Here is a 14,533-nt window from a genome sequence, read left to right as displayed (position 1 = left end):
GGTATACCATAAATTGGGGTAAGTCACACATTTATATACTCGCAGGCGATAGGCCCCGCCTCCCACGTAACTGTGCTGCTAAAATAGAGACTGAGGGATTTATGTATTTGGGCATCTACATAACGGCGCAGGAACCCCGCTTCATAGCTGAAAACCTTAAAAAACCACTGGAGCGACTACGCAGGGATGTGCAGCGCTGGCGGTCCCTACCGCTCACTCTCTTGGGCAGGGCAGCTCTCTTTAAAATGATGGCGCTCCCACGATTCCTATACGCCCTACAAAATACGCCATTCCCGGTCGCCCCGGCATATTTTCGAGAAGTGAATAGTGAACTCAGTAAGCTGCTGTGGGATGGCAAGGCGACACGTATAGCGATGCACAAACTAGTGAAAGGGTGGTATGATGGAGGGATAGCTCTCCCGTACATTAAACTGTACTACTGGGCCTCCCACCTGATGGTGATCAACCAATGGCTTCATGCTGATCAGGGAGACCCAGCCTACCGTATGGACAGACACCTACTGGGGGAGGATAACCTAATGGGAATACTGTACAATAGGAATCGACACAAGCATCTTATCGGCCCTACAGCACACACAATTAAGATCTGGCACGCAGTACAGAAGGAGATGGGATGGGAAGGAGTCATCACGCAGGCGACACCACTCTGGGACACCGATACACTGGGCAGGCTACGAAACACGAAGGGGTTTAAACAGTGGGATTTGATTGGTATCTCAAAGGTAGGGGATGTGTGGAAAAAGGGGAGCCCGGTCCCGTTTGAGCAGTTGCAAAGGGGCTATGGGATGGCAGACACGGAGGCGTTTCGCTACTTACAGATAAGGCATGCCCTTACGGCGCTTATACCACAAGGCACTAAGCTCCCAGAATCCAGACCCCTTGAAGACAGGCTCCTTACTGATCATATGACGAAGAAGGCTATCTCACTCACATATAAAAAACTAGTAAATAACCAACCGGACCCGACTCAAGCCCTCAAAACTAAATGGGAGGCCGACGTGGGGGATATGGATGAGATGGATTGGCAGGACGCGCTGGCATCACCTCGAGAAGTGGCGATCTCATCTAGATTTAAGTTAATACAACTTAAGATACTACACCGTACCTATTACACCAGGACACTACTACATAAACTACATAGAGCCGACACACCGCTCTGCGTCAGACAGTGCGGAGAACCAGGCACGTTCTGGCACATACTATGGCAGTGTCCACACATCCAGACCTATTGGAGGGCAGTCATGCGAACAGCTGCGCAGGTCACAGGGGCAACACTAGTCCCTGATCCCAGGGGGTGCATTTTGAATATTTGGGATGAAGCGGATATCACGCAGACAGTGCAAACATGGGTAGCGTTGGGGATGGCGTTGGCGAAAAGAGACATTGCGCAGCTGTGGGGAGCCAGGCAGGCTCCGACCCTCCAAAAATGGTGCAAAGGGATGGACGACCTAATGGTGACGGAGAAAGCGGTCTATGTGCACAGAAGATGCCCCAAAAAATGGACTAAGATATGGGGAAAGTGGAATGACTATCGAGGAAACATTTGTGAGCCCCCGCAGGATGAATCCCTCACGGATGACTCAGACTAACTTGGGGTGTCTGTGGTGGTATCACACAAGATGTTTGGCACGATGGGGGAAGAGGGTGTTAGAGTCCTGAGGAGACGGAATGGAACTTTTGAAGCGCTGCAGCGGCTGACACGAGCAAGCTATGATGTACTTGATAATACACGCTATGGTATTGCAGTATTGGTTATAAATGAAAATGTTAATAAAAAGAGTTTTAAAAAAAAAAAACCTACCTTGGAATAGCATCTTATCACTGCCTCACTGACACCTATTGCCCTTCATTAGACCCAGTACACTAAGATTCACAATTATGTAATATTACATATTGGGGATACTTCACACGAGAGGATAATGAAGCCTTATTGTGACCTTTCCTCCACTCCAAAATGGCCCCCAAGCTTTCCAAAGATTACAAAATGGCCCCTATCGTCCTTTTCTTTTCTTTTCTTTACCATGAACGGAGGATGCGCCAATCTCATGATGGTTGCCAACCAAGATTACCCTTATAAACTCGACACATAACCTATTAGGTTACTCTCCTATCTACATTTCACACAGTGCGGGACAAAATAATATATATCTTTAGTAGCCTCCCGTCCGCTCACCATGTATATACTTTTTATATAAAATAAGGCGGAAGCCCGGGTGCTTGAGTGCTTTATTAATTCTACAATCTACAAAACCCTGTACCTGGTCGGGGTTGTTTCCATAGACTTCAGATGTAGAAACTGACTAGCTGCTCAAGTTAGGGCACCCACTCCAAGATGGCGCCCGCATTAGAGAGAACAGCAGAATGGCTGTCTTCACTCACGCGAGCGGTCCAGCTGGTAGCAATCAGGAGTTAACGAGGAGGGGCAGCAGGTTTTTAAACCAGGCTTTTTCAGTACAGCATACCTTCCGGTCCCGGCAGCAGTGGGTAGGTCCTTGGACACATTGCGTACTAAGCAAACGTGAGTACTATGTTAACCTTTATGGTCTGTTGACGTTCCACATTCCCAACCCCTGTTAATGGGTTTCCCAGCCAGTTTAAAACATTAAACTAGGTAGATGTACTTTCCCTTCCTCCCTCCCTTTTTTTGTTCCTTTTTTGTTTCTTTTTTTGTTTCTTTAGCCCAACTTCAGTAGCAAATATGAAGCCTGTGTTGTTCCACCATAACTGGGATCACACTTTTTCATGCTGTGGGCAATGTTAAAGAACTACCCCTGAATTATGTGCACTACTTTATGTGCCAGATAGCATTATGTAGGAGCATGTTACTATATCTTCTAAGGAGGCCCACATATCCAATCCTCTATTCAATTTAAACGCTATTAACTTCGCAAGCTGGCAGCTTTTAACTGTTCCCTTTTATCTGCATACCCCTGCAGTATATGGGGAAGTTCCTCATATCATGACCTGCCGTGGTTTGATGAAGCAATAGTATATCCCAATTAGGGTGAGTCTCGTGCTCTTTGTGCAGTTTTTGGTTTTTATTACACGGATGTGGTCACTAAACACATGAGCAATAATGTGACCACTTCAATATTTGGCACCTGGTGTTTATATGCATGTAAAACCTCACCACTGTGTGCTGTGATTTAGACACACAAGGAATAGGACAGCAGTGTTTCACACTTGTGATATTTGTTTGACATCATACATTAATATGTGATTTTCTCTCCATAATAGGTAGAACCAGTACTACCAGCCATTAGACAGAGTAAATCAATGGTGGTGTAAATCCTAGACATTAATTCATTATTGTTTTCGATTCCACCTTAGTGTAGATAGTTTTTTAACTTTAGACTTGTAAAATTGAGAAGAAACATGTTGACCAACCACACGGAAGAGCGCCACACCTAAGACATTAACTTAGCATTGCGCCTTTCCTCTTTATTTTAATCAGGGTAGGAGACCCACAATAAAATTTAATTTTGGTGGTACTCCCAAACCTGTTTTAACTCACGTAAACATCACACACCACTTATTCATCTACATTCACTAAATCTCTCACCCCCACGGCATCAAACGGCTATTTGGAAAAAGATCTCTGCCAAAGTGCCCCTCAATGGGAGCCTGTCAGGCATTGCTGCGCCGGCCAGACGAGGAGCAGCCCAATGATGAAGCATGACACCCAACTGGGTGTGTGAGGGCATTACATTCCAAAGAAATTGATTCCCATCTCTTTGACTCTGTAGCCTACTGTCCTTTTATATTGCTGAACTCTAGATCATTCAGGAACAGCACAACTTTAATTTTCATATAGCGTGCGCACAGGAACAGACACCAATACAAAATGGCAGTTGTGACTTGAAGAGACAATTGGTTGCTTCATGCAAATGTCTTTCACACAGCAGCAGCACTGAAAAACACTTTCAGTATCTTAGTTAAAGAAAGGGATGACTCACACCTTGTTATCTGCTAGTTTTGGTATGTAGAAAATAAATTCACTGCTGTCATTGTTTAATTCAGAGGGGAATCAACAGGCAGCCATCTTTGCTTGTGTCAAGGCACGCCCCACAGAGATTGATGTTTTAACCATTCAGGAACCATAACTGTAGATCCATAAAGACAGTGTTCTAATGAGGACAAATCCTAACTGTTTATCCAAAGTAGTTTCACTGCATCACTTCATGAGTCTATTAATTTACCTGCATTATTCTAGCAACAAAAATGTTCTGCACATATTGGTAGTTATGTATTACTTATAAGAAACTAATACAATAAATAAACAGTCACCAAATCTTTGTGGCATATGTTATAAAAGCAATAATAACATGTATTAGAAGAAACAAAAGCAAGGGGAGTATTTTAAAATATCCATTTACATTAACCATTAACAAAGAAAAGCTTACACGAGAAACCCAAAGCACATTCCATAGGGAAAAAGGGGTTCAACAATGTAAATAGGTATCTTTTCTTTACAGGATATGTGTATGGCTAGCATTACACACATTTTGTAAACAATATTTTATCGACACACCATCAATAAGAGATGCCAGGAGGGACAAAATGTACTTCAACAACTATTTGCACCTAACCACATTTCACAGTGATCCTTCTTCATGGGGTGATACCACCTCAAGATCAATTCACAGCATGTTAGTCTAGAGGAGCTTTACATTGCAAAAGAAGTGGATTACTTACCTGTAACAATAGTTTTGTTGCTTGAACCTCCCCTAGATTCATATTTGATCCTCTAACCTGTTAGGTGAAGGATGAGAGTTGATGCTAAAAGAAGACATTACAGAAGTAAGAAAAAACCAAGAACTGGAGGATGGGGCATTGTGGGCTTTCGCTCAGCGTCATAGGGAGGTCCCTTTCAGCTTGACCTCAGGTTAATGCACACCTTGAAAACATGTACATACTGATTACGGATCTAACCACCAGATGGCAGGTTAATGAAAAGCATGTTAATCTAAAGGAGTTTCAAGCTCCAAAGATATTGTTAAAGATTCTTTAAATTATTAAGCTTTTGAAAGGCAATATTCCTTTCAAGGAAGCAGTGTCCATAGCATATCACTATGTTCATGCAATTATATCCTTAAAACTGATTTAAAAGTATGCATTGCCACATTAATAAGCAACACATCCCTTCTTCCTTATTCCTTCATCTCTCTTTGCGTTCCCCTGCATCTCTCCATCCCGCATCATGCTTTCTCCAGCAAATCCTTCAGGCCTTAAGCATTGGCTCATTAATCCTATTAGAACTTAGTTGAGATTCCACATTCGCTTGTTCTAGTGTGAAGCAAACCACTATTTGTATATCTACGCTCCATGCAACAAAGTACAAATAAAGAGGCAAAAAGTATAAACATTTGAAACATTTGGCCAGAAATAAACACGTAGAAAGACAGAAATGATTTACATTATGCCCCTTCCCTACAAATACACCACAATACATGAAATGAAGGGTACGTATCTGTGACAACAGCATCTCATGATTTAGTCACTTTTTGGACAGAAGAGTCTATTGGCTTAAAGAAGGATGTTAAAGGTATACGCTCATTCATTCCACTTGTTGATGACCCTTTATTTGGATGAGAGAAAGCTTCCACTAGTGTTCACTGTCTTTTTGTTGATAGGACGTTGATTAGATTTGGATTTACCATATCTTGCATTTCAGTAACATATACTAATACATATGTGAGAGTACTAACTAAAGGTTTTATTACTGAAGAGCTCTAACTGCAAGGTGCTACTCATCAATATTTTTCCTCTGTCCCTTCTGCAATTCAATATAGCCTTATGAGCCTTTGGCAGTTTACATCACGAGCAATGCTATTTACACGCGAATAAGGGAAGGGGAGTAAGAAAATAAGGGCCATATTATCAAGGAACGGCGATAACATTATCGCCGCTTTAGCGGCAGGAAACTGCCGCTAAAGCGGCGATAATGGGCTTGATAATATGCCCTTGTGAATTCCCATAGAAGCCCAGGTTCACACCAGAACCTGGGCTTCTATGGGAATTCACAAGGGCATATGATCAAGCCCATTATCGCCACTTTAGCGGCAGTTTCCTGCCGCTAAAGCGGCGATAATGTTATAGCCGTTCCTTGATAATATGGCCCTAAGATTCTTTATTATGCTGATGATGCTATTTTGTGATTATTTAAATTATAGATCTAGAAGAGGCTCTGGGTTATGTAATAATTTAGTGGGCAATAATGGGCATTTGGCATGTTCACAGGTTAACAAAACTATAGGCTTTCCAAACTTCCACTCTATCTTAAGAGGTCATGTAGCTGACTGAGGTGTGCAGTGTGCAGGTAAGTCCACACATTACCTGGGCATCAACATTGAAAGAAAGGCAGGGGAGGTGGTTAGCCGCTGAAGTCCTAGTTAACTTAAAGGAAGATTGTACTTACTGGTCTGGAGAAGGATTGGGTCATTAGGAAAAAACATATGTACATTAAATATGTACCCTAAATTACCTAGCGTACCTTCTTGCACATCAAAGAAGCTGTCAAAAAGGGAACTTTATGGGGTACATAAGATCTTCAATGGTTTTAGGTGCAAATAAAGGACAATTCTGCCTACATTATATAGAGCTGTATTAAAAATACTTTATAGATTAATCATTTGATGAGGTGGCTTTCTATATGTGGGTCTGATGTGCCTAGCTAGATGCTGTTAAATTTAATTAAATGCTATTAAATTTTACCCTTCGATGGGTCAATTTGTTTTTGTCTGGGGTGCAGTAAATGTGGTCTTAAGAAGGGGAATGGTTATATTTCCCAAATGTTCACTGTGGAAGAATCTGAATATCACTTTTTATTTTTATGGAGCTCTTGGGCTCATATTGGCTTAACGTTTCCCTTTACTGATTTCGGAGAAATGACTTCTCATCACAATGTTAAGGTACACTATCAGTTTCTAAGAAAAGCGCTTGAAACCTTTGGGCTGATGGATGAGAAGATCGACTTGGATGTTCTTTCCCATACACTGTTACATCTGCAAAACAATGTGATCTCCCACTCAGACTTTCACAAGTAACTGCCCTTATCCGGTTTGTCCACTATTCAGTTTCCGTAGGGATATTTCTTCAGAAGAATTGGGTGTTTGTGTTTCTATACTCAAGATAATTTAAATTCAATGCTAGATCCTGGCCTGAAATTAACTCCACAGAAGGTGCTATTTCAGAAATACTGAACCCCAACCTGATTACATAAAAGTGGATTTTTTGATACAAATGATTTCTGGAATAGTGGCAGGCTCAAAGGCGCATTTGGTGCGCATATTTTGGTCATGTAGCAGATTGACCATGATACTGAAAGGAGCAATAGCGAAAGGAGGTATTTGAACGATAGCAGTTTATTGAAATTGACAGGTACACATAAATATTGTCCAGAAGAACTGAGCAATGAGGAAGCTTTGGAAAAAGCAATGCTGCTTCAAATGCATACGCTGTAAAATTTTGATATAGTGTGGCTATATTGCAGGTCTTCTAGATTTAAAGCAGGTTTTAAAATCTCTAATAGGTCATTTTTATGTTTCGATTCTTGTGGTCGTGTGTGCGCTCCTGAGCGATGATTGCAAGTGTTCTGTGGTGAGCATGATACTAGTGGACATACGTGCATTGAGATTCCACCATTAACTTATAGTGCTTATATGATGATGGGCTGAGATGGTGACAACATGGCTCCCGGTAGAGCTGTGCTATCTGTAGGGCTGGGTGAAAGATTCCAGGAAAAAACAGAGACTTTAGCATATGCTTCCCCAGTGGCATTATTTGAAAAGGTTGCTACTAGGGAAGCGCAGGAGCAGAGTCACCACTCCTCTGATTACGGCTGCCTGTCCCTTGTGCAGGGGCTGTGCTATGGTAATTACAGGACAGAGAATCACACCCACCCTCTTCTTTATATTCCAATATTCCAATAGTGAGAGGTGGATGCCAGTCGTGTGGAAAACACAAATTGTCCCCCTGGTTTCGATTCTGTCATTCCACAGATTGAAAGAACATGAATTCACCCCTCGCTAGCTGTGTACTTAACTTGTAAGTGAACATAGTCTTACTGGTGTAAACCTGCGTAAAGTACCTGTCAAACTTTGTACTAGTCATCCTCAATACCTATTCTCTTGCGGTCTCGTTATGTGCTGTATTTGTAATGCCTTGTCTGTTACTGGGCTTAGGATTTGTCTGGAAACTATTGCTGGTGTCCTCTGGGATCAGATGTTTTTGATTTAAAAAATGATGCTTCAGTACAAATATTTGTTATCTGACTTCTGTCGTAACTGGGATCTCTGTCTACATAAAGAGTGTGGAATTGGGCCTCAGAGCTGCATGCGTCTCCTTTAATGCTTTCTTAATTAAAATATATTCAAAACAATTCTACTTGTATTTTACATCTCAGAATACATAATGTTGTTGATTACTTTTGATTGCGTATCATAGATCGTTAGATGTAACCTTGTATGAGTTAAAAGTCAACACAATGCCAGGGGTGATGGCTCAAAGGACTAAAGCATCCACTTTTGATCACAGTCTCAAATCCCTATTGGCCCACTCAGTCTTTCAACACCAAAGCTTCATAAAATGAAAACCACTGAATTGGGTAACAATAAACATTGGTTATTTAGCACCAGGAAGAAAGAGACGCTAAAAAGAGGTTTCCAAACTTATAGGGAAAATTAATCTGAGATGTTTAACTAATGTGCATCATATGGAGTAGATATTCACTTAACACTTGAGAAGCGCGTCCAGACTGACAGTATAAATACCTGTATCAATGCAATACAATACAATACATTCAATACTCGTGAACTGGCTTAGTAATGCTCTCACAAGAACAACACGCGAAAATGATTCGTTTTATTAGAAGAATCTGCTTGGACAGTACAAATGCCTGCCGTTAAAATCTGCTCCTGACACTCCTTTTTCTATCTCCATTTACCATTAATTCCTCTATTCATTTCTTTTATAGGGACATTTTCTTTGGCCCGAAGATCTCTTTCGTGATTCCATGCAACAGCCAATGATTGTGGTAGACATCAGCTACAGGAAGAAACTTTCCAGCTACAACAAAGTGAGATGTCCCAACAGATACCATCTTTTTAGTCTACAACACTAAAAGAGAGAATATTATTGGTCTAAGTAGAGTATTTCTCTCATAATGATCATACCAGAAGGAGAACTCTGCAGGACCCACTTCCGTACCTTAGTGTTTATTACGCAAAAATGGTCCTTACCTCATAATTGTGCCAATTTACGCTACAGCTATTCTACATTGGGTGTTCAACCAGAGATAAGGGTACCTCCAACTGAAACAAAATGAATATTCATGAACGTTGGTTAATTGCATAATCTCCTTGTATTATTCCAGACATGGTTGCCTCAACAATTTTTATTGTAATGGTTTAAACTAGGTCTGAAGAAGAGAACCTTTAGGGAATGCTTCTAAAAATGCACTTTTCATTTTGATAACTCAGCTGCTATTACAGATTGTTTTGGAAAAAGGGGTGTGGCATTCCTGAATTCAGTTTTGCCATCTTAGATATGGGACATATAGAAAACTTTTAAGCACTTTTAAGGTAAGGAAACCTAAGCAAAGAGTTGACAATTGAGAGTAAAATACAGCCTGATTTGCAGGTGTTTTATCATCAAGTAGTCCTAGGCAATTAGTGCTTTGAAAAACAACAACAACAATAAATATTTAATTATCAAACTTTTGATTATCAAATTATATTGTAATAAAACGAATTTGTCTTTGAACTAGTGCGAAAAATCAGAGAAAGGGACTCTCAAAGGACTAAAGTAAGATAAAGCAAAGGCTACCAACTCTGCATATCTCAACTATACTTGGGAAAGCAATTGATTGAATGTAGACACTGAACGTTTCCCTAAAATGTGCTCAAAAATAGAAAATGTTTTGACCTGTGATTTGTAGTTTCTGCTGAGTGGTATGTTAGGATCTAATTTACAATAGACTAATGCTCAAGTATTCAGTGACTTACAATAAAAACATTTGGAGCTGTCAAGTAAACTACAAGCTATAGCACCGTGACAAAAAATAGTGCAACAGATATTTGTTATGTTCACTTGTCTTTTCTATCCTACCTTAACACTTATGAATGAAGCAATTTTATACATATAATTTTAGGGATTTATAAAAAAGGGCTGCTACTTTGTAAGCAGCATTCCATACAAAGTACCTTGTGCAATAAACTTTTGAATTTGTTAAATTTGTTTTCTATGAGAATGAATGACTGTGATCAGTTATATGTTTAGTAGACCAAACGCATGTGATTGTTGTGTTCAATATATATTCAAATTATTATGATAATTATTCATGGTCAAATAAATATGTGAAGCAAATTTGTCTTGATTTAGTGAGTGTTTTTATATTCTTTTTCCCACTAAAACGTTGTATTGCCTTCCACAGTTTGCGTATTCACTTACTCAAAGAAAGACACGTGGCAAATGGTTAGCTCTTCTGTAAACCTTGGCACTACATGCACAGACCAGAGTCCTTAAAGTTAACATAACATATCCTTGTTCATTTTCAGCAAAAATTAGACAACAAACAGAGCGAGTTTCTCTCTGTGGTAACTCCAATACTCTTAGACCATAACCATCTAGCATCAATATAATTCTTTGACATCATCCCCCTTTCTATAGCACCAAGAGAAACTAGGATCACGTGAGCAGCTCAGTTCGCAGGCCACACCCTTCTCTAATGCAAGCTCTGCTTTCCCTTCTTCTTAGTGTACCATGCTACCACATGTGGTAGGCTCAAGCAAAGGGGATGGTGGGAGTGTAATCTGTTAGAAGGACTAGTAACTTACCAACAGTACAGACCTTACTATAATAAGCAATAGATTCTTACTCTAATGTCCACCGGCCCATTTCTTTCATGCAGCTTAGAAGAATGCCAAGCACTAAAAACAATCATCTAGGTATGGCAGCAATCCGAGCCCTTTCAGGCTCAATCAAAGATATTCTTAAGAACAGTCAAATTTATCACTGGCTCTACAGCAGATAACCAATGTGTACTGCATGAAACGTATCCAAGGGACTACTTCATATTACCTCTGTACCTGTCCTCCGCATGCATGCAATGTTCACTCCAGCTAGAACTGTTACACATTGTTTCCAACACTTGCTTTGTTCAACAGTAGGTTAACTCTCCCTGAGTACGTATCCTACTATCAACATGTGTGAGTTCCTCTCCTGTTTACTGGTGCCGTTGCATAAGCTGACATTCCCCCATTTGTGTCACCTGACCAAGGGTGAAGCCTCAGTATTTTCAAAACTGTGCAGCTAGTGCTGCCAGCCAGAGGAAGCACCACAAGCAGGATTGTCTGATGAATCAAGCAAGAATGGGTCATAGAGTAAGAAACCCTGCTTCTCAGACCCTGTAAGCCACGCTTGTTGTTTATCACAGCATTCTATGATCATAGGACCTTTTCTGCCCTCAACGTACTAGAATTTGGGTCGGAAGGAGCTGCAGTACCCATGGAAGTTAAAAGAAATGTTTGAACAGTGGGTTGCATTTATAATTGCCACTCACCTCTACTTGACATTTTGTGCATTATCATATCCGGGCCCACTAAGGATTATTCACACTACTTGATTGAGCTAGTCCTGTTAGAATAAAAAACAAAACCTCTATACAAACCAGGAGCAGCACAGGAGTGGATGTCTTTCAAGGGTCCTGAAAGAGCATTTAAAAGTGCTAATGCTTCTACATACAGCTCTTGGTATTACAATATTAAGGAGCATTGTTGTTTGTAACCATAACTGCATTTTAACTGTACTTTTTTCAGTGATTTTCTGAGATTTGCTTTTCAACGTATGCTAAAGTCTTATTTACAAAGCCAACCATTACTTTACTTAATGCTTGATAGTTTTAATGAATGTCTTGGCTATTGTGATCAAATACCACATGCAACCATTCCTTGCACCTAATCTCCTATTTACAGTTAACCCCCACTAAAAATGGCCTTCTTCCATTCACAGTCATTTATACAGTTCCCACTCTTAAGTACACTAACCTTATGATGCTTGAATAATGGACCAATAACTCAGGCGAATGAACAAATGGGATTCTCAAAATACTATCAAATATCATGCAAAGTTTACAACAACACTTAACATATGATTGAAGCCTTAGAGGAGGTATTGAAATAACTTAAGGAGCAGGATACATTACACAGTTTAAAGTTACACAACAAAAAAGACTGGATGAGTTTAAACACAACATAAAACAAAGGAAACTGTGAAAATGGATAAAGGATAAACATGATTATGAGACTGGAAGAACACTAGCCTTTCCAAAAGATTTGATCGCATTGAAGAATGATACAAAAAGACAAGAATAAGCAAATCCAGGACAAGTGGGTAATATATTCAAGTTCTGAGATTAGTTATTGTTAGAACTGGGGGTCTCTAGTTGGCAGACGTAGGTACCTTTGACCAAATAGGGACCCTTGCTTCTAGTCAGGGTAAGGGGGTACACTCCTACAATAACCCCTGCTAACCCCCTTGGTAGCTTGGCACAAGCAGACAGGCTTATCTCAGAGGCAGTGTGTAAAGCATTTTTGAACACATACAGTAATACAGTGAAGACACTACAAATGGACACCACACCAGTTTAGAAAAATAAGTCATCTTTACTAGACTTAACACAAGACCAAACAACAAAAATCCACAATACGGTACTCAAAAATAGACTTTAAGATAGTAAGAAATAGCTTAGTTCAATGTAGATGGTAAATGCGACACTTTACTCTCGAAGTACCTTGGATGCGTCACGTAATACATGCAATAAAAGGGTCGCAGGGAAGGTGATGGGTCAGTTCCTTGCTTTGGGGGAGGTGATGCGTCGATTCCTTACTGCAGCGCAGGGGAGGTGATGCGTCGGTTCCTTACTGGAGAGGAGGTGATGTGTCGGTTTCTTACTGTGATCCGGGGCGATGCGACAAGATGGCGCCTCGATGCGATGTGACCATCCGGTGTGATGCGAGAAAATGGCATCTTGATGTGATGCGACAACATTGGATACGATGCGTGCACGCCCGACGGCCGTGGGGCGAAATCGGTAACTTCTGAGCCGTGACAGGCTCTGCAACACGCTTCTCCGGTGATGCGCTGCCGATCTCTGCGGCAGCGACACGCTTCTACGGTGATGTGACGCGCTTCATCGATGATGCGACAGTGAACAGCTGCATCGGCGGCATGCTTCTTTGGCGATCAACAGCAACTGCAGTGGCGGCGACACGCTTCTCCTCGTTGCGTCGCGCTTCCAGCTCCCAGCGACTCGCAGTCTTCTCAGAGGGCCCACCAACAGTAGGTGCCTCTCTGTTCCTTTTCTCCTTTCCTTGGCAAATAAAGTAACCACTGCAGGCCAACCCCAACAGCACAGCACAGGGGCAGTCTCCTCCTTCAGCTTCCTTGGTTCTTCTCCTTGGCAAAGGGTCGTCTTGATTCCCAGAAGTGATCTAAAGTCTTGGGGTCTGGGCCCCAGTATTTATACACCAAAATCCTTTGTCTCTGAAGGCAGAAAGTGTCTGTACCTAGTCCAAACCAGTTCTGTGCAGTCCTGGAGCACTTTGTTTACAGTACTCCTTCTTTCCTTTGACAGTGTGGGCCAGGGACATCAGACGCACCACAGGAGGTGGAACCAGCATTGTGGAAGGCAGGCACAGCCCTATTCAGACCCAGGTGCAGCTCCTCCCACCACTCTACATGTAGATAGGTCTATTCAGCCCTGTGCTGACTCAACCTGTCTCCTGGAATCCCCCAGCCCCTGTCACTCACAAACCAGACATGGAATACACAACCTAGCAGAGTTAGGCAAGAAAATACCTAGTTCCTAAAAGTGGTATTTTCAAACACAGAATGTTAAAACCAACTTCACTAAAATATGTATTTTATCATTCTGAGTTCAGGCATACTAAACTCGAATTTCTACCATGTTTTCTGGGTCAGTTAGGATTATAACATGTTATAATCAAACTGCCCATGCTGGCCTATGGGGACTGGTAGCCTTGCAATAGTGAAAAACGAAAATGGCTGTAATTCACTACTAGGACATGCCACACCCACCAGGGCATGTCCTACCTTTTACTTACAATGCACCTTGCCCTTGGGCCTACCTTAGGGGTGTCTGATATGAAGAAAAGGGAAGGTTTAGGGACTGGCAAGTGGGTGCATTTGCCAAGTTGACATGGCAGTCACAGGCTACACACAGGCTCTGCAATGGCAGGCCTGAGACACACTTTACAAGCTGCTTCTGTGGGTGGCACAATCAGTGCTGCAGGCCCACTAGCAGCATGTGATTTACATGCCCTGGGCACGCATGGTGCACTGTACTAGGGTCTGACAAGTAAATCAAATTAACCAATCATGGCATCACTAATTTAATACAACACTTTACAATAGGGAGCACTTGCACTGTGGCACTGAATAGCAGTGGCACAGTGCCCAAAGCATCTAAACCAGCAAAACACATAGCAAAAAC

General features: G+C 41.5%; 1 protein-coding gene across 1 annotated transcript in view; it reads left to right on the top strand.

The window, feature by feature from the left end:
• The window catches only part of SCRG1 (stimulator of chondrogenesis 1), an 81,641-nt gene extending 71,261 nt beyond the window's left edge, over nucleotides 1–10,380 (top strand). Inside the window, exon 3 of the mRNA XM_085641842.1 lies at nucleotides 8,996–10,380. Within this exon, the coding sequence (XP_085497968.1) occupies nucleotides 8,996–9,050 (55 nt within the window). The 3' untranslated portion in view covers nucleotides 9,051–10,380. The remainder of the gene's footprint in view (nucleotides 1–8,995) is intronic.
• The last annotated feature ends 4,153 nt before the right edge of the window (nucleotides 10,381–14,533 follow it).

The sequence above is a fragment of the Triturus cristatus genome, chromosome 2_2 (genome assembly GCF_964204655.1).
Source record: "Triturus cristatus chromosome 2_2, aTriCri1.1, whole genome shotgun sequence".
Lineage (NCBI taxonomy): Eukaryota > Metazoa > Chordata > Amphibia > Caudata > Salamandridae > Triturus > Triturus cristatus.
The sequence above is the reverse complement of the archived record's forward strand: the minus strand, read 5'-3'. Positions and strand labels throughout refer to the sequence as shown.